General features: G+C 43.6%; 1 protein-coding gene across 1 annotated transcript in view; it reads left to right on the plus strand.

Moving 5' to 3' along the window:
• Positions 1 to 24,567, plus strand: part of LOC126987670 (deoxynucleoside triphosphate triphosphohydrolase SAMHD1-like) — a 112,835-nt gene that overhangs the window by 59,558 nt on the left and 28,710 nt on the right. The window contains exons 10-11 of the mRNA XM_050844796.1: positions 12,339 to 12,534; positions 18,818 to 19,026. Of these exons, the coding sequence (XP_050700753.1) occupies positions 12,339 to 12,534; positions 18,818 to 19,026 (405 nt within the window). The remainder of the gene's footprint in view (positions 1 to 12,338; positions 12,535 to 18,817; positions 19,027 to 24,567) is intronic.

A 24,567-nucleotide genomic window follows, 5' to 3' on the forward strand; every position in this document is an offset into this window, starting at 1 on the left:
CCTTTAAGGTTATCACACGATGGCGTTGGCGTTGTAGGTCAATCTTATGCCAACGTCAAGACGGCTCAGGCATCATCTGTTTGCTTGTAATTGCCTAGTCAAATCTAGCACTAGCAGTAAAGTTCACCCTAAATACGGAAAGAGAGAGAAACAGGATCATGGTTCTTGCGTTTAATGCCACCGGCGGTCCAATCGAACTTAATCAAGGAGCCTTTTTGAGTCGCGCGATATCGTTCGGCGGACATGTAGTACCAGAAACTTTTAAAGTTATTACATGATGACATTGGCGTGGTAGGTTAATCTTGCGCCAGCGTCAAGACGGCTCAGGCATCATCTGTTGACTTCCTTGTCAAAGTAGTAGACTATCCCGAGCTAAGAAGATATTCACCTTTAAAACTATTTGATCAATATCTTTGCCCAGAGAATATTTAGGTACTACTGACAAACCAGACAACCATAATAGGATTAAATCTGTTACTCAGTCAGTGTATATCCCAACCTATCGACTTCCAAGACAAATTGTCGAAGAGGAGGCCAAAGGTAATAAATCAGTTTTCCAGCATTCACGGTCACCGTGCAACTCTCCCTATCAGCGATTTAATTAAGGTGAATAATTTTGACTGAAGACGATGGGTACTTTCTGCCCGTTCTTGGTGATTTGTTGGCGTTCTTAGGACAAAATAACTAATGCGGAGCTTACGTTCGGGGGCGCATTGCTTGGCTCACTCATCGCCTATACTTCCGAGGATCCTCCCGAGAGTAGTGAAGGCCTCGAAGCTAGCGGTCCACACGCTACTGAAGGAGGTTAATGCCTTATACCAGGCATCAGCAGATGCCTGGCGCTATGGTTCGCCTAGATTGCCTTTAGAATCTCGGAAAGACAGAAAACTGGGTTGAGAGAACCATTCAGTAATTATTCCTCTAATCCGCCTTATCAGAGAGTGAGAGGAAGAATCCACTTGGGGAAACGGGCCCTTATCCGAAGGGAAAAGATTGCTCCCTCCCTGCACGAGGGAGCACGGGCCTTTGCCAAAGGCCCAGCTCCTCCACACACAGCACACAGCAAACACTCAGGGTGCCGACAGCCCGACTCTATCGGCGATCGACATCTAGCCGACCAAGTCGGTCTGTCGACGAGGACTGGCGTGTCTCTGTCTCGGTGAAGTTGTTGTTGTTGTTGTTGTTGTTGTTAAAGATTTACCCCTAGTATCACTAGGGGAACAGGGGAGCTAGACTAATGGCGACCCGTATAGCAGGGTGCCGACAGACCGACTCTATCGGCGATCGAAATCTAGCCGACCGAGTCGGTCCGTCGACGAGGGCTGGCGTGTCTCTGACTCGGTGACTTAATTTTAGAGACTATATATGAATAGTAAAAGCTGAATGGTTATTTATAAATGTGGATACGTAGTAATATTTACAATATTGGTTGTCAGGTGTTATTGAATACACATGGCAATATGCTATAATATTTATAATGTTTATATACATGTTTTTAGGATGTAGTGACTCGCTTTAATAGAATAATATAATGTTGTATTTTCATGGTGTGAAAATAAAATAGTTTGTTGTGAATGAGAGAAGAGAAAGAGAACGTGAGGTGTTTGAAGGCAAGACTGTGTGTGCTGTGTGGTGTGCTCTGTGTGTTGAGGAGCTTCCGCAATGCCGTAATTGTGCTGTGTGTGAGAGATGAGGGGATTGTGTAAGGCTGTGTGTTGTGTGCTGTGTGTGGAGGGGCAGGTGCAAGGCTATGTGCTGTGTGCAGTGTGCTGTGTGTGGAGTCTGGTGCAAGGCTATGTGTTGTGTGTACAGCGGTTGGCGCAAAGCTGTGTGTGGAAGAGCTAGGGCAAAGCTGTGTGCTGTGTTCATTGTCCTGTGTGTGGAGGGGCTGGCACAAGACTGTGATGTGTGTTGTGTGTGGAGATGCTGGGGCAAGCCTGTGTGCTGTGCGTGGAGGGGCTGAGACAAGGCTATGTGCTGAGTGCTGTGTGTTGAGGCACTTGCGAAGGCTGTGTGTGTATGCTGTATGTGTGTGAGGAGGGGATTTTGCAAGGCTGTAAGTTGAGTGCTGTGTTTAGATTGGCTGGTGCAAGGCTGTGTGTTCTGTGTTGTGTGATGAGTGTGGAGGGGCTGGTACTGCAAGGCTATTCACCAGCCCCTGCACACACGGCACACTGATACCCCCTCCACATACGCACACAGCCTCTCCACACACAGTACACAACACAGTGGCAGGCGTCAGCCCTTCCACACACAGCAGACAGCACAGAGCCTCTACACACAGCACACTGCCGTACGGCAGCCCCTACACACACACACACACACACACACACACAGTACACAACACACAGTCTTGTGGTAGCTCCTCCACACACAGCACTCAGCGCAGCCTTGCGCCAGCTCCTCCACACACATCACACAGCAAACACTCGCAGCCTTGCGACAGCCCCTCCATACTCAGCATACACACACAAAACACAGCCTCAGACCAACCCCTCCACACACACACACAGCACACAGCCCTGTGGCAGCCCCTTTACACTCAGCACTCATTATACAGTCTTGTGTCAGCCCCTCCACACACAGCGCACACACACACACACACACACACACACACACACACACACACACACAGCACACAGCCTAGTAGCAGCAGGTCCAGACAGAGCACACTGGTTTGGCCTCTCCACACACAGCAAACAGCCTTGCACCAGCCCCTCCATACAGAGCAGAAAATCTTGCACAAACCCCTCTACAAACAGCACACAGCACACAGTCTTGCCGTATCTCCTCCACACACGGCACCCAATAAACAGCACAGAGCCTTGCTTCCGCCATCCGATCCACACACAACACACAGCACACGATCATGCGCCATCCCCTTCACACACAGCACACAGCACACAACCATGCGCCATCCCCTTCACACACAGCACACAGCACACAACCATGCGCCATCCCCTTCACACACAACACACAGCACACGACCATGCGCCATCCCCTTCACACACAACACACAGCACACAACCATGCGCCATCCCCTTCACACACAACACACAGCACACAACCATGCGCCATCCCCTTCACACACAACACACAGCACACAACCATGCGCCATCCCCTTCACACACAACACACAGCACACAACCATACGCCATCCCCTTCACACACAACACACAGCACACAACCATGCGCCAGCCCCTTCACACACAGCACACAGCACACAACCATGCGCCATCCCCTTCACACACAACACACAGCACACAACCATGCGCCAGCCGCTTCACACACCCCACACAGCACACAGCACACAACCATGCGCCAGCCTTCACACACAACACACAGCACACAGCACACAACCATGCGCCAGCCCTTCACACAACACACAGCACACAACCATGCGCCAGCCCTTCACACACCACAGCACACAACCACACGCCAGCCCCTTCACACACAACACACAGCACACAACCATGCGCCAGCCCCTTCACACACAGCACACAGCACACAACCATGCGCCAGCCCCGTCACACCCACCACACAGCACACAACCATGCGCCAGCCCTTCACACACAACACACAGCACACAGCACACAACCATGCGCCAGCCCCTTCACACACACACAGCACACAGCACACAACCAGGCGCCAGCCCTTCACACACAGCACACAGCACACAACCATGCCAGCCCTTCACACACAACACACAGCACACAACCATGCGCCATCCCCTTCACACACAACACACAGCACACAACCATGCGCCAGCCCCTTCACACACAACACACAGCACACAGCACACAACCATGCGCCAGCCCCTTCACACACAGCACACAGCACACAACCATACGCCAGCCCCTTCACACACAACACACAGCACACAACCATGCGCCAGCCCCTTCACACACAGCACACAGCACACAACCATGCGCCAGCCCCTTCACACACAGCACACAGCACACAACCATGCGCCAGCCCCTTCACACACAACACACAGCACACAACCATGCGCCAGCCCTTCACACAGCACACAGCACACAACCATGCGCCAGCCATTCACACACAGCACACAGCACACAACCATACGCCAGCCCCTTCACACACAACACACAGCACACAACCATGCGCCAGCCCCTTCACACACAGCACACAGCACACAACCACGCCAGCCCTTCACACAACACACAGCACACAACCATGCGCCAGCCCCTTCACACACAGCACACAGCACACAACCATGCGCCAGCCCCTTCACACACAGCACACAGCACACAACCATACGCCAGCCCCTTCACACACAACACACAGCACACAACCATGCGCCAGCCCCTTCACACACAACACACAGCACACAACCATGCGCCAGCCCCTTCACACACAACACACAGCACACAACCATGCGCCAGCCCCTTCACACACAGCACACAGCACACAACCATACGCCAGCCCCTTCACACACAACACACAGCACACAACCATGCGCCAGCCCCTTCACACACAACACACAGCACACAACCATACGCCAGCCCCTTCACACACAACACACAGCACACAACCATGCGCCAGCCCCTTCACACACAGCACACAGCACAGAACCATACGCCAGACCCTTCACACACAGCACACAGCACACAAACTGTCATAAACCGTAGGTGGTGGAGTCGTAAATGCAACCCTGAAAAAGCTGGTTTGGCCCGAAAGTTTTGCATCATGCTTAATATTTAAGTTGCATGGTATGGTGCATGGTGTGATAATGTAGGAAAAATTAGGCAGATAGCCAGGAATTTATATAAGTTACACCATTTTATACCTACCTACATCTACTCCACATCTGTCCCACCTACACTGTGTATACATACATAACACCACTTACATATTGTGAATAATTGTGGCGAAGTTCGCCAAGCCCGCTCTAACAGGTAATGGCGCCTCGCCAGGGAGTTTTCCCTCTAGTTTGAGTATTAACGTAAATGTTGAGGTTTTTCACTCACAGGCGAACCGTCATTTACCTGAGAAGAGGTTAACTGACATACACCACAGTATGAGAGGGTGTGTGAAAAGTGTGAGAACGTACTGACAGGAACATGCTAATTCTGTAGGTGCAGGTGTAGGGCATGTTACCAGTGTTAGCAGCGTAGCACAGTCAAAAAGTTTTCTCTGAAGACAAGAGTTTTCTTAAAGGGGGGGCGAAATGTCATGATTTCCTCATTCCAAGAGTAAACGAGAGTGTTAAATTCCGTGGAAGTCCCTGCCATTTTATTTAGAAGGCGGAAAATAATTCCGTGCTCCCAGACCCAGACCCAGACTTCCGGGGGTGAGGCTTATTCAAATCATATTATCGCCTATTGCTGCCACGGCTGAAATATTCGTGGGATGCATGACCCACTATTACTTAGTGCATGAGGTTATTAATACTTAATAACCCATAGCCGTTAGGGCGTTAGTATAAGTGTTACACAGAACGAGAGATGTCAGTTGTGGCGAGTGCTGGCATCTTGACCGTGGGCCGGGGCGACTAGTGACCGTGGCGAGGCGCCATTACCTGTTAGAGCGGGCTTGGCGAACTTCGCCACAATTATTCACAATATGTAGTGGTGTTATGTATGTATACACAGTGTAGGTGGGACAGATATGGAGTAGATGTAGGTAGGTGTAAAATGGTGTAACCCTTCATAAATTACTGGCTATCTGCCTAATTTTTCCTACATTATCACACCATGCACCATACCATTCAACTTAAATTTCAAGCATGTCGCAAAACTTTAGGGCCAAACCAGCTTTTCAGGGTTGCAATTACGACTCCACCACCTACAGTTCACGACAGCTCCTATCTGCTCGAAAACACATGGCCGGATGGCGGGGTGCACCGCCAACCATCCTCGAAAGCCACCTAATCTGCACACTTTCGTCACTTGGTTCCTCGATTCAGCTGAATCTGAGGTCCCAAGATCCGAACATAAAGTCTCCGAGCCACCTAACCTGTCCACTTTGATCATCTTACTCTGCTACCAGACGCGACAAGAAATCCGCCCCAACGTTGGCTTGTCCCTTTATGTACTTTACCGTGAACTGAAACTGCTGGAGATACAACGCCCAATGCATCAGGCGTGCATTTGCGTTCTTAGAAGTTTTCAAACTGGCTAGGGGCATATGATCAGTTCCGAGAACGAACTGATCGCCATATATATAAAAATAATATCTCCTGATTCTCTCTATTACTGCAAGGAGCTCTTTTTCTACCGCAGAGTAATTTCTCTCGACTGCACGCAACTTCCTACTGTAGTAACTTACAGGCCTACTGTAGTAACTTACAGGAAACACCTGATTATTACTCTCTTGCATCAACACGGCACCAATGCCCTCCTGTGATGCATCGGTACGCAGAATGAACTGCTTATTGAAATCAGGCAGCTGCAAAATGGGCTCTTTGCATAACATGCTTTTAAGTGTCGCGAAGGCTTCCTCTTGCCCGCCTATCCATTGTACCTTATTGGGTGCATGTTTTCTCAACAATTCATGCAGAGGGGCAGCAATGACAGCGCAATTGGGGATATAATCCCGGTAATATCCAGCTAAGCCCAAGAATGACTTTACCTGAGTTTTAGTCTGAGGACGTGGAGCATTTCTAACCTTTTCTATTTTATCCATCTGGCACCCATACTGTCCTTCACCAATGACATGACCTAAGAATGCCACCTTTTCGTGCCCAGTCAAGTACTTACCGGGCTTAACGGTCAGGTTGTAGCGCCGGAGCCGCTCCAACACTAACCTGAGGGTCTCTAGATGCTGCCTGAATGTGGGTGAGTGAATTAATACGTCATCCACGAAAAGCTCCACTCCTTCGATACCTCTCATGACCTCGCGCATGACCTTGTTAAAAGCTGCTGGCGAGTTGGTCATCCCAAAGGGTAAGGCTTTGTACTGATACAAGCCCCCAGGTGTACTAAAAGCCGTCACCTTCACCAACTCTCCTCACTTAGAGGAATCTGGAAAAACCCTTTCGTCAGATCTATCTTAGAACAAATTCTAGAACCAGCCAGAGTAGCGAATATGGCTTGCGGGTCAGACATTGGCTCAGCGTCTACGCGCGTCACTGCGTTTACTTTTCGATAATCACCGCAAATCCTAATTCCTCTTTCTTTCTTCCTTACGACAACCTTGGGGCTGCAGTAGGGAGAATTTGATCTCTCTATGATACCCGCGGCCTCCATTTCACTGATTTCGCTTTTACGGCTTCTACCAGTCGTAAAGGAATCTGGTAAGGCCTTTGTCTGACAGGCTCCTTGCTCGTCAACTCGATTCCATACTCTGGTACCCGAGCAATCTTAGGTTTGTCAGAAATAAACTTTGCATAACCCTCTAGCAACGATGCTAATTGTTCCCTCTCCTCTAAGGCTAACTTTTCTCCCAACGTCACGTCATGCACTGACTCTGTCTGTCTAGAAGAGACAGTGAGAGGAGCTTCGTCGTCCTCATCATCCTGTATTACTACTGCCGCTCCCACATCTGCGATCTGAGGTTGAGAATAGTGAGCTTTAACTAACTCTAGACACCTCACCTTCTCACCTTCGTACAGCCTGTGCCTAAGAAGGGTGACCGTTCCAATCCCTCAAACTACCGCCCTATAGCTTTACTTTCCTGTCTATCTAAAGCTTTTGAATCAATCCTTAACCGGAAGATTCAATAGCACCTTTCCACTTCTAACCTTCTATCTGATCGCCAGTATGGGTTCCGCAAGGGACGTTCTACTGGCGATCTTCTTGCTCTCTTAACTGATTCTTGGTCATCCTCTCTTAGCCGTTTCGGTGAAACTTTCTCAGTTGCGCTAGACATATCGAAAGCCTTCGATAAAGTCTGGCACAAGTCTTTGCTTTCTAAACTGCCCTCTTTCAGATTCTATCCCTCTCTCTGTTCCTTTATCTCCAGTTTCCTTTCCGGCCGTTCTATGTCTGCTGTGGTAGACGGTCACTGTTCTTCCCCTAAACCTATCAACAGTGGTGTTCCACAGGACTCTGTTCTATCACCCACTCTCTACCTGTTATTCATCAATGATCTTCTTTCCATAACAAACTGTCCTACCCACTCATACGTTGATGACTCCATTCTGCATTATTCAGCTTCTTTCAACAGAAGACCTTCTCAACAGAAATTACATGACTCAAGGCTAGAGGCTGCAGAACACTTAACCTCAGACCTTGCTATCATTTCCGATTGGGGTAAAAGGAACCTTGTGGCCTTCAGTGCCTCAAAAACCCAATTTCTCCACCTATCAACTCGAAACAATCTTCCAAACACTTATCCCCTATTCTTTGACAACACTCAGCTGTCACCATCTTCAACACTAAATATCCTCGGTCTATCCTTAACTCAAAATCTTAACTGGAAACTTCACATCTCCTCTCTCACTAAATCAGCTTCCTCGAGGTTGGGCGTTCTGTATCGTCTCCGCCAGTTCTTCTCCCCCGCACACCTGCTATCCATATACAGGAGCCTAGTCCGGCCTCGTGTGGAGTATGCATTTCACGTGTGGGGGGGCTCCACTCACACAGCCCTATTGGACAGAGTGGAGTCTAAGAGTGCGTCCACACGGTCGAACAGTGTCCGTCGGACAAACACTGTTACCATATCATAAGGCGAAGCAGGATGACGTCATAATCGTTGAAACGAAGGAAGTTGATATGGCAACAAACAGTGGTACCAGATGAAGTTGTATACCACAGTTTCTACTCTGTTCACCAAGCAAAGACCGGCAGACAATGTTTGAAACTGATGTCCGTTGGCAATACACAGGTATTTATGTCAGTGTTAGAGTGGACTTCGGCGACAGGTGGTTGTTGCCAGTGTCTAGTGCGGTACATCATCACCATGGTGCACAAGCCATGTTGACAGGGCAGGTGAGAACTAATCAACTAACAGACTTAGAAAATCCGGTAATCAAATGACTTTGTTCGTGTGCCTGGCAGTATCGTATACTTCCAAGCCTCTCTCCTACCCCACCAGAGTGTCCGAAATTCCGATACTACGAACATGGGCAGTGTCCGGTACACCTCTTGGTGCTCGCTTCTGACGTCATCAGCGAGCCTTTCCGCTTTCCATTGTTAACTGGTAACAGTGTTTGTCCGACGGACATTGTTCGACCGTGCTGACGCACCCTAAGGCTCTTCGTCTCATCAGCTCTCCTCCTATTACTGATTTCTGCCGCCATGTTGCATCTCTTTCTATCTTCTATCGTTATTTTCACGCTGACTGCTCTTCTGAGCTTGCTAACTGCATGCCTCCCACCCGCGGCCACGCTGCAAACGAACACGACTTTTTTCTCATGCTCATCCTTTTACTGTCCAAATCCCTTACGCACGAGTTAACCAGTATCTTCACTCTTTCATCCCACACGCTGGTAAATTCTGGAACAATCTTCCTTCATCTGTATTTCCTCCTGCCTACGACTTGAACTCTTTCAAGAGGAGGGTATCAGGACACCTCTCCTCCTGAAATTGATCCCTCTTTCGGCCACCTCCTTGGATTTTTTTTAGGAGCAGCGAGTAACGGGCTTTTTTTTATTATTGTTTCCTTCTTTGTGTGCCCTTGAGCTGTCTCCGTTGTTGTAAAAAAAAAAAAAACATATATATATATATATATATATATATATATATATATATATATATATATATATCTATATATATATATATATATCTATATATATATATATATATACACACACACACACACACACACACACAGTGCAGTACAGTTACTACAGTAGCCAAATCCATCTGGCGCCGCTTGGGGCGCATTTTTTTTTTTTTTTTTTTTTTTTAAAATTACAAATACGATAGTGTTCGCAATTTCTTTTTTTTGTTTTTGTTTTTTTATGTTTCTTATATTATTATTATTATTATTATTATTATTATTATTATTATTATTATTATTATTATTATTATTATTATTATTATTATTATTATTATTATTATTATTATTATTATTATTATTAGTAGTAGTAGTAGTAGTAGTAGTAGTTGTAGTAGTAATAGTAGTAGTAGTAGTCTTGTGATTATTATTATTATCATTATAATTAGTAGGCTAGTAGTAGTGTTCACAGGAATTATACCCCCAGATCTCCGTGAATCTTTGAAAGGGCGCAATTTAGGTCCTAAGGCAGGGCGCACCCCCACCCCCCCTGGATCCGCCACTGTGCACAATCCTACATAACCTACCAGAACATTTTGGCCTGACTTGAGTGATATATTTCAGAGCCACTGAGTTAATTTTTTTGGTAAACTATGATGCTTTATCACAGGGAAATAATTGTCGTACCAGAAAACAACGACGAGAACAATGGAGCAAAATGTTTACAGAATAACAACACAGCCATTTCAATAAAATATATTTTAAAAAATCTCCTTAACTGCCATTCTCATAAATTACTCAGAAATTAATACTGTAGTCAGTATCTCAATTAAATAGGTGAAACAAATCACCTTATTGCAGTGAAAACTTGTGCTGTGAAATAGCTGTCAGGGCAAATGACACTCTTAGAGCTGCAGCTCAACAGTAGGATAGTAACCTATCACTGCTAAGGATAATAACTTATTGCTGCTAAAATAAACTATGGTGACTTAACAGATTGAGAAGTATATATAATTCCACGGAACTAAGCAAACCTAATAATCAGTAACCTAATGCCCTTTTATTAACTAATAATATATTAGAGCTAAAATAGTTACCTTTCACTGTAAGACAGTAGCCCATCACCTCTTATCTAGTTATTCATAACACAAACAGTCGTATTGATTAGTACATACAAATATATCAAATATAAACTGGTGACCACCCGTGATGGGTGTAATTATATAGTTTTCGTTTTCTCTCCACCTCTGCCTGGGACCAGCTATTATGAATAGTTCCATTATACCTTGAATGTTTTTTGGGTGGCTGTCTTATATATTCTTAATAAGAAAAAAATACAGACAGGATGAGAAGGGCAGAGACACGCCAATCCTCGTCGACAGAGCCGACTTTTGGTCGGTGACAGCCGATAAAGTCGGTCTTTCGGCTCCCTCTTCATGGGCTGTCACCCAACAAAGGCCCATGGGTCCCTCCACGGAGAGACAAAATCTAGAGATTAATGGATGAATGGATGAGAAGGACTGAAGGAGGTAGGAAGATAAATAAAGAGAAAGGAAAGAAGGTAGGAGGAGGAAGGACTAGCAGTCCCGGGCGTCGGTGCTGCTTGGAAAACGTATCATACCGCTCAAACTTCTCAGACCTCTAAAAGAGTGTTTATCTCCACATTTTGTAAAGGAGTTGATTTCTCTTACTCCCAAAGTTATATTTCAAGTTCTAAAACAAATTATAACCACGAAAATGTAAATATGGTAGTATTGTTAGTGTTTACTACACCTCTGAGACTAGAGATTGGACAACGAATTTAATGTCACGCAACACGACGAAAGAGCTTTGTGAATGCGGACGTTCGCGCGGTGGACAGCACTACGCGCCTCGTGTCGTCATAAATGTTTTGTGAATGCTGACGTTAAAGCGCTTAACAATATATAGTTGCTACCGCGGCTTTCGTGAATGCCACTTTATTGTTGACACCCAAAACCATGAACTAAACGCTTTGTGAATCCGGCCCCTGGAGGTTTTAAACACGAGTTTGCAAGAGTTGCCACGGCCGCGGTCATTCACTGGACGCTCGAACCCTCTTCACTGGGCTTCTAACCCTACTGTGGCATTGACTTACCACTTCTTCCCTTGTTTCAATTGCATATCACTAAATCAACAATAATAATAACAATAATATACAATATATACAAACTGGAATAATTTCCTCATTACGTATACCATCCAGTGGCAAATTTAAGACGACATCGTGCCGCTGACAATGGATGGGTAAAAAGTCGATGCGTGTGAAAGGGGGGCCTTTGGATCTCCGTTACTAACTTAGGAATAATTTAGATTTTTTTCCGACGTATCCACAAGGGCTACAAATAATAAATATAAAATAACGAAGTTTTTTTTCAGTATCGACATATCTGTAAATCCGACTTAACTGTTTATTGTACTGGTGACTGTAGTAGCTTTTCAAAAGGAATCTTTGTGATGATGGATCCTCCTACTTACATTATATAGCTATAAAGTTATCATTTTATATAAAAAGTTATTCTTATTTACTAAAATTTGACACTACAAGAAATTGCTTCATATAAAATTTAATTATACTTTTCATAATAACCTTATATTTTTTTTTCAGAACAATACTGTTTTTTTTTAAGTAGGATTTTTTTTTTAAATATTTAGAAAATATAAGAATAATGAAGGATACCATCTTCTCTTACCAGGGTGAAGTATGCCTTAGCTGACGTGTGTGATGATATGGTAGCCTACACCAACTTGACTGATGAGGTTTTCCATCGAATTATATTAGATGAGGGGAATCATCCGGAAGTACAATATGCTAAGAATATACTCTCCGACATCCTAAGGCGCCAGCTGTACCGCTGCGTCGGCCACGCAAAACCCGCGGATCCTAATACTGTAAGTATTGAAAAATATGTAAGTAATGTGAATGTAAACTTTTGACTTTTTCTTACTGAATTTATTGCTTTCTAGTTATGTGGAATTTGGAAGGGGGAGGTATTGGCAGGTTGGTGACAATTACACCTGAATAGAAGGAAATTTGATGCATAAAAATTAATAATTTTGAGGAGGGGCTAGTCAAAGAGAAAGGGGAGATTAATGGAGATATAGAGGGAAATCAATTAAAAAATGCATACATTAAAATTCCAGCAAACCAAGACATCGGGGCATCCTTTGGCTGTGTATGTTTTTCTGATGGTCCTTGGGAAAAGTACGATAATTGCATGCCATCTGGCGGTTTACTCACTGACTCACCGGCGGGCCACTGATGACAGCTAGCTAACTAGCTAATGGTGAACATACGCCCGAGGGCGCATCGCTTCACTCACTCGCCTCCTATTCTCTCGTCGGTCCCCCCTTTCAAGGCCCCACGCAGCCGCTCTATCCATCATAAGTCCTTCCCGGTAAGATCAATCGACTTGCCTGTAAGCAGGATCGACGTCCGGAAGGCGCGCAATGTGCCCAGAAGCTGGAGTTGGCGTTCACCGACTTAGCTGGTAACAGGACTCCATCCAGTGCCATCGCGTAGTCGTAGGTATATATAAGAACTGGGATGCCCACATCCCCAGTGATGTTATATACCTGGACTTTCAGAAAGCCTTCGACAAGGTACCGCAAGAGCGACTCCTTAAGAAACTGCACTCGGCTGGCATTGGAGCCTATCTGATCGCGTGGATAAGAGATTGGCTCACCGACAGAAAACAACGAGTACTACTCAACGGACAGCCTTTCGATTGGCTTCCAGTCACTAGTGGAGTGTCTCAAGGGTCAGTGCTGGGACCCATTTTCTTCATCATATATATCAACGACCTCGAATCAGGACTGAAATCCACGATATCGAAATTTGCTGATGACACCAAGGTGGAGGGAAAGGCACTCACAAAGACCGACTGTGAAATCATTCAGAAAGACCTCAGTCACATTATCGAATGGTCGGAAAAATGGCAAATGTCCTTTTATGTTGACAAATGCAAAGTAATTCACATTGGGTCCCAAAATAGTAACCACACATACATCATGAATGGGAAACCTCTGCAGGCGATGCAGGAGGAAAAGGATCTTGGAGTCACTGTCAGCAGTGACCTGAAACACGCGAATCACTGTAAAAAAGCATACAACAAGGCCAACACTATGCTCGGGTTCATAGCGAGGAACTTCGAGTGTGAAACGCCAGACGTGATGCTATCCTTGTATAATTCCATGGTAAGACCGCACCTCGAGTATGCAGTAGAGTTCTGGTATCCTAATTACAGAAAGGACTTTGATTTATTGGAAAGGATTCAACGACGGGCCACGAAAATTATTCCAACCTTAAGGGCTCAACCGCACGAGGAACGACTCAAGCGACTCAATCTCTTTACATTGGAGAAAAGACGACTACGAGGGGATATGATTCAACTCTTCAAATACCTGAAAAAGTTCAATAACGTAGATTACTCTCAATTCTTTGACCTGCAAACCACCTCAAGAACTAAAAATAACGGTTTACCCATTCAGTCGAGTCGATGTAACACAGACATTGGAAGAAGTTTCTTTACAAACCGATTCATCCGCCACTGGAACAATCTTCCCTCAGAAGTAGTAAATGCGAATACCATCAACTTCTTCAAATATAGAATCGACCGTCATTTTGCTGCGTCGGGAGTAAACTGAATAACGAGGTGCTTTCATCTGCTCTTCAATATCGAGATGCTTTCATCTGCTCCTCAAGCCCCAAGTGGCTGTCGAGCAGATTAAATCACCAAAGCGGGCAACCTCGTAATGAGCCAATAGGCTTTCTGTTGCCTGCATTTCCATGTTTCTATGTTTCTTCCTCCTCTTCCTAGTACTACTACTACTACTACTACTACTTCTACTACTTCTACTACTACTACTGCTGCTACTTCTACTACAATTACTACTATACTACTACTACTACTACTACTACTACTACTACTACTACTACTACTACTACTTCTACTACCACTACTACTACTTCTACTACTACCACTACTACTACTACTACTACTACTACTACTACTACTACTACTACTACTACGCATATTTATATACGACTCTTACTACTGATGATGTTGCTAGCACTGTCATTGCGGCTGCTAGTTTTTTTTATTTTTTTTTTTATTTTTTTTTTTTTACGCCCTACCCTATAGTACTTGAGGGGCCTGGTGGTCGGGCCGAGCCCGTCTTGGCGCAGGCAAGTGCTTATAGTGGCGCCATCTACTACTACTACTCCTACTGCTACTACTACTATACTACCACTACTGCTACTACCACTACTACAATAACAACAACCACTTAAAAGATACCTCCACCCATGTTATTTTCCCGACACATAATCATAGAGGGCTCCATAAATTGTAGTAGTAGTAGTAGTAGTAGTAGTAGTAGTAGTAGTAGTAGTAGTAGTAGTAGTAGAAGTAGTAGTAGTAATAGTAAACAAGAAAGCAGCAGCAGTAGCAGCTGCAATGACAGTGGCACCAACAGCACCAGTAGTAAAAGTCGTAGTAGAAATATACGTAGTAGTAGTAGTAGTAGTAGAAGCAGTGGAAAGGTCACTTCCACTAATGTTAATATTGTGGAAGGCGCCTCGCGGGCTCAATAATGTGGTTGGTGACCTTGCCTATAGGAAATATCATAAATTATTACATATTCAGAGACAATTTGTAAATATGATGGGGATGGCTCTGAGGAATTATGACTGTGAGACTTTGAGAGAGAGAGAGAGAGAGAGAGAGAGAGAGAGAGAGAGAGAGAGAGAGAGAGAGAGAGAGAGAGAGAGAGAGAGAGAGAGAGAGAGAGAGAGAGAGAGAGAGAGAGAGAGAGAATTTTAATCATTCTGTATAGCTTACCATGCACATGGTAAAAATTGTCATAAAATATAAAATCATGTAATATATGAAATAAATTTGTTATTATTTTCGTCAATCAATTACTACTGAAATATATATTCTTTTGTATAATTTTCATTTATATCATTTGATAATTAGTTATTTAAGTTGTAGTAGTAGTAGTAGTAGTAGTAGTAGTAGTAGTAGTAGCAGCAGTAGTAGTAGTAGTAGTAGTAGTAGTAGTAGTAGCAGCAATAATAGTAGTAGTAGTAGTAGTAGTAGTAGTAGTAGTAGTATGCCATATCAAGCAAAAACAACTGCAGCAACAGCACCAGTACATTTAACAGAGTAATATAGGATATTAGAATATAGTATTTAAGGGTTTCATTATCCATGTTTTTATAATGAATTTATCTGACCTCCATTATCCATATTGCATTATGATTTTACTTTCGGGTATATCATTACAATGAAGTGTACTATGATACTATAAATTACATATACAATATGCTGCAGAAAAAAAAGGTTAAAGCAGTAAAAAGTACTTGTACTTAGACTCGAGCACAGTACATAAGTACTCATGCTTGGACTCGATTTCACTTATGAAACTCAATTCAAGTGTACTTGTACTTGAATTCGTGATGTCGTAATGTAATCGTCCTTGGACTGGAGTACAAATCTGTACTTAAACCCAAGCCTACAAGGAGTGGTTCTGTCTAAGAATTAACGGCGACTGTAAATGGCACCACTTTCAACTGAGTGCAGACTTGAGTGAAGAGCTCCATCTCCTTTATATAGTCTCCCGGGGTCCGACGGGATACATTTCTGGTCCCTTCCCCGTATGAGGATGAGTTTTTTTTTTTAATAAAGTAGTAATTTTTCAATGAAATGTGAAAATTGTTTGTGTGTGTCACGTACATATAGTTCGGCGTGGAGAGCAAGATAATGTGTCCTTAGAAAGCTTGCTTCCCTACTCTCTTGTGTTAATTGCGACATATAGGAGACGAAGGATTTTCGTTAACCTCTCGCCACCACTGTATATGTTACAGGGAATGTGTGAAACTAGGGATTACACGTAAACCCTAAAAAAATCAGGGATTTCATGTAATCGCTGTGACCATCAGAAAATACATGAAATCTTTATATTTTCCAGGGATTTCGTGAAATCACTGGTTTATAAGGTGTCTGGATACACGAATACCCTATTAAGATGTTAGTGAATGTGTGTAATGGTTGTTGACGAATTCTAAGCGATATCACTGTTTGTTTGTAAGGACCAACAGCCGGGTATGAGTGTAATGGTTGTTAAGGACCAAACTGTAATCTCCATTATTGTTTTTCTCCGCCAAGATCCTGTCTCTACCGGCAGTGCTAACAACAGACGGTTGAGTTTGTACTCTGACCAAGTCTGTCTCGACGAACAGTGCTGATAACAACTGACATTTGAATCTTTAGTGTGATACCTCACTCCTCTCTACAGTGTGATACTTCACTCCTATGAAAACATAGTGGTTGTGTCGTTACAGTTATTATGACTGAACCTGTCGCGAATTTTAAAACCGAACTTTACAAAAAATACGAAAAATGCAAAATGTGTTGATGCCCAAAGAGCAGTATTTCAAAATTATTCTAGAAGTCAAAACAACGGCTGAAAGTATTACATCTAAGAGTTGCCGTTTTTTTTCTTCTCTACAGAAAGGGAAACAGCTCAAGGGCACTAAAACAAAGTAGCAACAAAAAAAGCCCGCCAAGCGCTGCTCCAACAACAAAAAGCAGAGGTTAATTTCCGGAGAAGAGGTGTCTTGAGACTCCTCTCTTGAAAGAGATCAAGTTGTAGGCAGGAAGAAATAGAGACAAAGGAGAGGTATTCCAGAGTTTATCAGTAAAAGGGATAAAAGAATGAAGATGTTGGTTAACTTGCATAAGGCATATGGACAGTATAGGGGTGAGCAAGAGTAGAAAGTCAAGTGCAGCCGTGCCGCGGTAGGGGGAGGCATCCAGTTAGCAAGTTCAGAAGAACAGTCAGCTTGAAAATATCGGTAGAAGATAGAAAAACATGCAACATTGCGGCGAGATTTTAGAGGTAGGAGACTGCCAGTAAGAGTAGGGGAGTTGATGCGACGAAGTGCCTTTGATTCCATCCTGTTCAAGTGAGCTGTGTGTGTGTTTCCCCCCCCCCCCCCCCCCTTACACACACACACACACACGCACACACACACATGACATGAATACTTCATACGAAGGTGGACAAGGCCCTTTTATATGGACAGCATCTGTGTGGGGGAGAAGAACTGGCGGAGACGATACAGAACGCTCAACCTCGAGGAAGTTGATTTAGTAATTAAGATTTTTGAGTTAAGAATTGACCGAGGCTGTTTGGTGTAAAATAAGGTGATAGCTGAGTGTTGTCAAAGAACAGGGGATAGGTGTTTGGAAGACTGTGTCGACTGGATAGGTGGAGATATTGAGTTTTTGAGGCGTTGAAGGACACCAGGTTCCTTTTGCCCCAATCAGAAATGATAGCAAGGTCTGAGGTTAATTGTTTTACAGCCTCCAGTCTGGAGTTTTGTAGTACCTGTTAAGAGGGTCTTTTGTTGAAAGAAGTTGAATATTGCAGAGTAGAGTCGTCAGCGTACGAGTGGAAATTCGTACGGCGTGACTATTACTTACTTAACAAGTATGAGGTTCTAAAACTTAACAAGTATGAGGTTCTGAAATGAGGTGATATTGAAAAGATTACTAAGAAGAGACGCATACCAGAAGATGATATTTCAACACATTCTACCATTTAAATGAAAGTGCATTATTAACATAATATACGATAAACTTTATGAAGAATTTTACATGATTTTTTTTCTTAGTTTTTTATTATCTTATAGTTTGCCTTCAAATATATTTTACCATTTAGATGTCAGTGCATTATTGACATACCATGCAAACTGCTCTATGGATATTGTATTTCATATTAAACCATTTGTTAGGGATTTCCCGTAATAACTGGAGTTAAAAAAAAAAGTGATTTCACAAAATCCATAGAAAATATAGAGATTTCATGTATTTCCTGATAGTCACAGCGATTACGTGCAATCCCTGATTATTTTAGGGTTTACGTGTAATCCCTAGTTTCATATATTCCCTGTAACATATATACCTCACCGGGAGTGGCTTTCGCGCATTGCTGCAGGTGTCAATCTGCCTACTTTTCACAAGTCATTAAGTATAGTGAATTGTGTTTTTGCGTTTTGTGTGATAATACATGCTTTTTCTTGTACATATTTCCATTCATATTATATATTAAGTAAATAATGTTCTAAATTATCTGAGGTATTTAAAGTGTTATTCATATTTTTCAGACAAGAAAGAATCTAGAAGAAGCCCTAAGAAAGCAGATCCCAAGTGACAGTTCACTCAAACTAGATCAAGATTTAATCATTATAGAGTTTGAGCTAGATTATGGGAAAAAAGATCAGAACCCTGTTGACTTTGTCTACTTTTACGGCAAAAGCTCTCCGGATAAGCCAACAAAAATCAAGAGAGAAGAAAGCTTGATGCTTCCTAAGAGGTTTGTATGCATTCTGTTCACTAGTATTAGTTTGATCATGACTTATGTTTAAGCTGTGTTATTGTAGATAGCTACCAAATAAGAAGTGTAAAAGGTCACTGTCATTTATGCAGTGTGCACTGAAATAATTTACCGCCAACATTAATCAGAAAATAGCTATTTGTATCTCAATATATACCCTGTGCAACCAAAGCTGAAGATCATACAACATTAGAGATATTGCACATGATCTTTATAGCGTACAACCACATCTAAGCATACCTAGAATAGGGGAAGTATAATAATAGAAAAAAAACTTGTCCAACAACTCACATAAATCCCTTATGGAGCTAAAAAATGGGAAACATGGACCTCAAACTAAATGAAACAAAAAATTCAATAACTTTTACTTAATTAATATAGTTGCTCCAGCCACCTCTGTTTAATATACAGAAAATATATCTTCTACAGGAAAGAAGGTGATGACATTCCTAAAAATGCAAGTTAATAGCAATGTCTGTTTCTTTTTGCGTGCAGTCTATAGCACCGATAGGCTCTCTTGTGGAGACTGGTGGAAGGCCGCAGCTCTTTAGTGGTGCAGCAGACGAATTTTATTTTAAGTGGCTGCTGTTGTATATGACTCACTTGGCCCATGATGGGTAGCCGGTGGCCGAAGTGATAGCGTACTGGACCCACATTCGCCGCGTGATGGACGACGCGGGTTCGAATCCTCGCGCTACCACTCGGATTTTTCGGTCACCGCCGAGTGGCTTAAAACTACCCACATGCTGTCCTGAAGACCACCCATCAACCCGGACTCTAGAGGAAGCCGTCCAAGCGAATCAACTACGAGTTCCGGGGGGCAGCATGAGCCAATGCAAGATGGCGCCACTATAAACACTCGCCTGCGCCAGAACGGGCTGGGCCGACCATCAGGCCCCACCTGGAAGAAGCCTTGGGCCGACCATCAGGCCCCACCGGGAAGATGCCTACCGGCGCAATAGGCAACAACGTAAAAAAAAAAAAAAAAAAAAAAAAAAAAAATGCTGCCCCACCGGTGTTCTTAACCGAGGACATTAATTTAAAGTAAGGAGTGATTGAAGATCTGAACAATATTTGGGTAACCTCCTGCCATTCGGCGATGGTTGAAAATTGTCAGCGCCTTTTTTGGGGTGAGACTCGAACCTTGGGCCTCGGGATCACCACGTCCGCACGCTGACCACTTGGCCTACGCCTACCCGCACGGCAGCAATTGTCTGTCGGTCTGTATATTTGTTTGTCTGTATGTATTATGTGTGTGTATGTATGTATGAATATATATATATATATATATATATATATATATATAGATATATATATATATATATATATATATATATATATATATATATATATATATATATAAAACCGTTAACTATCGGAAGTAGGTAGGAAGACACCTACCGAAACGGGCGTAAGCCACTCGAGGTGAGGTGTATATTTGAAGCGAGGAGGGTGATGCAAGCCCTCCAAAGACCCTTCCCGTGTCCCCACTTCCCGTTTCCCTATTGTCTCATCAACACCAGAGAGTAGTTCAGCATGCTCTCTAAAGACAAATCCTCTTTCTTTCCACACCACACTACATACACACAACATGCACACATTTCCCCAAATTTTACAAATTCAAAATTGCGTTCATAAGCATTGCCTCGTAGTCCCCGCCTGGGGGGGGAGACCATAAATTCCCTCAGGGAGGACTCCCCTTTTGGCTGCCGACTTGAGAGGTGTCTTGATAACTCCTCAGACTTCTTTCTTATCAATTTCTGCAACATTCGCGGTCTTCGTTCCAATTTCCATTCTGTGAAGCACCATCTCTCCTCCTCTAAATCTCACCTTCTCTTATTCACTGAAACACAGGTCTCGGCGGCTAACGACAGCAATCTCTACTCTGTTCCTTCCTACTATCGCTATCCTAAATTTCAATCCAAAGCTGGGTGTTGCGCCTTCTTGCGCAACGACATCACTTGCTCTCGTGCCCACGACCTTGACTCTTCAGAATTTTCCACCATCTGGCTAAGACTTCATTGTCATTCTATTACTAAATACATCTGTGTTGTTTATCTCTCATATAACTCTACTAACTCTAAAATGGAACACATCTTGACTCACTCTCCCTTTGCTGAAATCTCCGTCCTAGGAGATTTCAATGTTCACCACCAGCTTTGGCTTTCATCCTCTTTCACTGACCAACCTGGTGAACAAGCCTACAACTTTGCTCTCCTCAATGATCTCGAGCAGTTGGTTCAGCACCCTTAACGAATTCTCGACCGTCGTGGAGACAGGCCCAACATACTAGGCCCATTCCTTACTTCTAACCCTTCTGCTTACTCTGTCAAACTGCTCTCTCCGTTGGGCTCCTCCGATCACGACCTTGACTCTTCTGAATTTTCCATCATTGTCTTCATTGTCATTCTACTACTAAGTACATCTGTGCTGTGTATCTCTTACCTACTCTACCAACTATGTAAAATTCTTTGTCTACTTGAACTCTAAAGTGGAGCACATCTTGACCCAGTCTCCCTTCGCTGAAATCTCATTTCTAGGAGATTTCAATGTTTACCAAAAGCTTTGGCTTTCAACCTCTTTCACTGACCAGCCTGGTGAACAAGCTTACAATTTTGCTCTCCCTAATGATCTAGAGCAGTTGGTTCAGTTGGTTCCCGACGCCCAACATTGTAGACCTCTTCCTAACCTCTAACCTTTCGGTTTACTCTGTCAAACTGTTCTCTCCGTTGGGCTCCTCCGATCACAACCTTATTTCTGTATTCTGTCCTATCGCTCCTGTGCAGCCTCTGGAATGATTACTACTTCCAGGAAATAGACCCCTCCGTGTGTGCCCAGCGCATCACTAAGGTAATTGTCTTTGGAATCGTGCCAAATCTATTCTTCGACTCACCAAAAATACTTTCATCAATAGAAAATGCCACAACCTTGCTTTCTCTAATTCTTCCAGAGACTTTTGGCACCTAGCCAAAAACATCTCCAATTTCACTTCTTCATCTTGCCCCCTCTTCTTAATCCTGACGGCAGCACTGCCGTCACATCTATTTCTAAGGCTGAACTCTTCTCTCAAACTTTCACTAATAACTCCACTCTGGACGACTCTGGGCATTTTCCTCCTACCCATTCCCCCCTCCGACTCCACTATTCCTGTTATTAAGATTCTTAACCCGTGGGCTTCGGCTATGGGAAAGCCGAGAAGTGGCCGAGAAACGACAAAATTACACTGCATTTTGAGACCAAGAAAAGAGCATAGTACGTAACTCAGAATACTCCTCTCATAACCATAAAGCCTTTAAAAATATTTACTTTTACTCAAACTCCATTCTTTTTGGGTGGTGTTTGTTACAAAATAAACAGTCTAGTGACACGTGGCATCTAGCCGAGAGTCGCTTGTTGTCTACTATAGAGAATTTGACAAGTGATTGCTGTATGGATAAATAATTGAGTATGCCATGATCTTACAGCTCCACCTATGACAAAAATGCCCACCTCAAGATCACTCACCCACCACAATGACCTAAGGCATTCATGGTGGGTTGCGCTATGCCACCACCGCCTACAATTAGCTCGAATTAGGCGTCTTATGGCGAGCGCTTTTTAGGGTCCACCGTACCACAGCCACGACTCGTGAAAGCCCTAAAAAGGGTCTGCCGACGTTCTCGGGTTAAGAATAATGTTTTCTATGCACTCTGTGGCCTCAACCCTCAGAAGGCTTATGGGCTTGATGGAGTGCCTCCTATTGTTCTTAAAAACTGTGCTTTCGTGCAAACACTCTGCCTGGTCAAAGTCTTTCGTCACTACCTGTCAACATCTACCTCTCCTTCCTGCTTTAAGTACGCCAAAATAGGGCCTGTGCCTAAGAAAGGTGACCGTTCTAATCCTTCAAACTACCGTCCTATAGATTTACTTTCCTGTCTTTCTAAAGCTTTCGAATCTATCCTTAACCGGAAGATTCATAAGCATCTATCCACTTCTGGCCTTCTGTCTGATCGCCAGTATGGGTTCCGCAAGGGGCGTTCTACTAGTGATCTTGCTTTCTTAATTGACTCTTGGTCATCCTCTCTTAGCCGTTTCGGTGAAACTTTCTCAGTTGCGCTAGACATATCGAAAGCTTTCGATAGAGTCTAATACAACTCTTTGCTTTCTCAACTGCCCTCATACGGATTCTATCCCTCTCTCTGTACCTTCATCTCCAGTTTCCTTTCCGGTCGTTCTATTTCTGATGTGATAGACAATCACTCTTCTTCCCCTAAACCTATCAACAGTGGTATCCCGCAGGGCTCTGTCCTCCCACTTTCTTTCTGATATTCATCAATGATCTTTTTTCCACAACAAGCTGCCCTATTCACTCATACGCCGATGACTCTACTCTTTGCATTTTTCAACTTCTTTCAACAGAAGACCCTCACAACAGGAATTACAAGACAAGAGGCTGCAGAACGCTTAACATCTGACCTTGCTATCATTTCCGATTGGGGCAGAAGGAACATGGTGTCTTTCTATGCCTCAAAAACTCAATTTCTCCATCTATCAAGTCGACACAATTTTCCAAACTCCTATCCCCTATTCTTCGACAACACTCAGCTGGCACCTTCTTCTACACTAAACATCTTTGGTCTATCCTTAACTGAAAATCTTAACTGGAAACTTCACATCTCTTCTCTCACTAAATCAGCTTCTTCGAGGTTGGGCGTTCTGTATCGTCTCCACCAGTTCTTTTCCTTCGCACAGTTGTTATCCATATACAGGGACCTTGTCCGCCCTCGTATGGAGTATGCATTTCACGAGTGAGGGGCTCCACTCACACAGCTCTCTTGGACAGACTAGAGTCTAAGACTCTTCGTTTCATTAACTCCCCTCCTCTTACAATTAGTCTCTTACTTCTTAAATTCCGCCGCCATGTTCCCTCTCTTTCTATTTTCTATCGATATTTTCACGCTGACTGCTCTTCTGAACTTGCCAACTGCATGCCTCCACACCTCACGCGGTTCCACTGCACACGACTTTGTATTCAAGCTCATCCCTATACTGTCCAAATCCCTTACGCAAGAGTTAACCAGCATCTTCACTCTTTTATCCCTCACGCTGGTAAATTCTATAACAATCTTCCTTCATCTGTATTTCCTCATGCCTACGACTTGAACTCTTTCAAGAGGAGAGTATCAGGACACCCCACCTCCCGATATTGACTTTTCTTACGGCCACTCCTCTGAACCCTTTTTTGATAGGAACAGTGATTAGTGGGCTTTTTTTCATTAATGTTTCTTTTTTATTTGCCCTTGAACTGTTTCCTTTGCTGTAGAAAAAAAAATCATGAGCATCTAAATTCAATGGGCAAACTTAAAATACCTCAGACGCAATTACCAACACCAACATATAATGACAATGGAGAAGACAAAATAAATAATGATGTAATAGTAGCAATGAAGAAGTATGTGACCCAGTTTTGAATTGTCATGTGAGATTTAAACGCCAAAACTGGAATGAGAAATATGATGTTGAAACAGCAATGGGTAATTT

Source organism: Eriocheir sinensis, chromosome 66 (assembly GCF_024679095.1).
Source record: "Eriocheir sinensis breed Jianghai 21 chromosome 66, ASM2467909v1, whole genome shotgun sequence".
NCBI classification, from domain to species: domain Eukaryota; kingdom Metazoa; phylum Arthropoda; class Malacostraca; order Decapoda; family Varunidae; genus Eriocheir; species Eriocheir sinensis.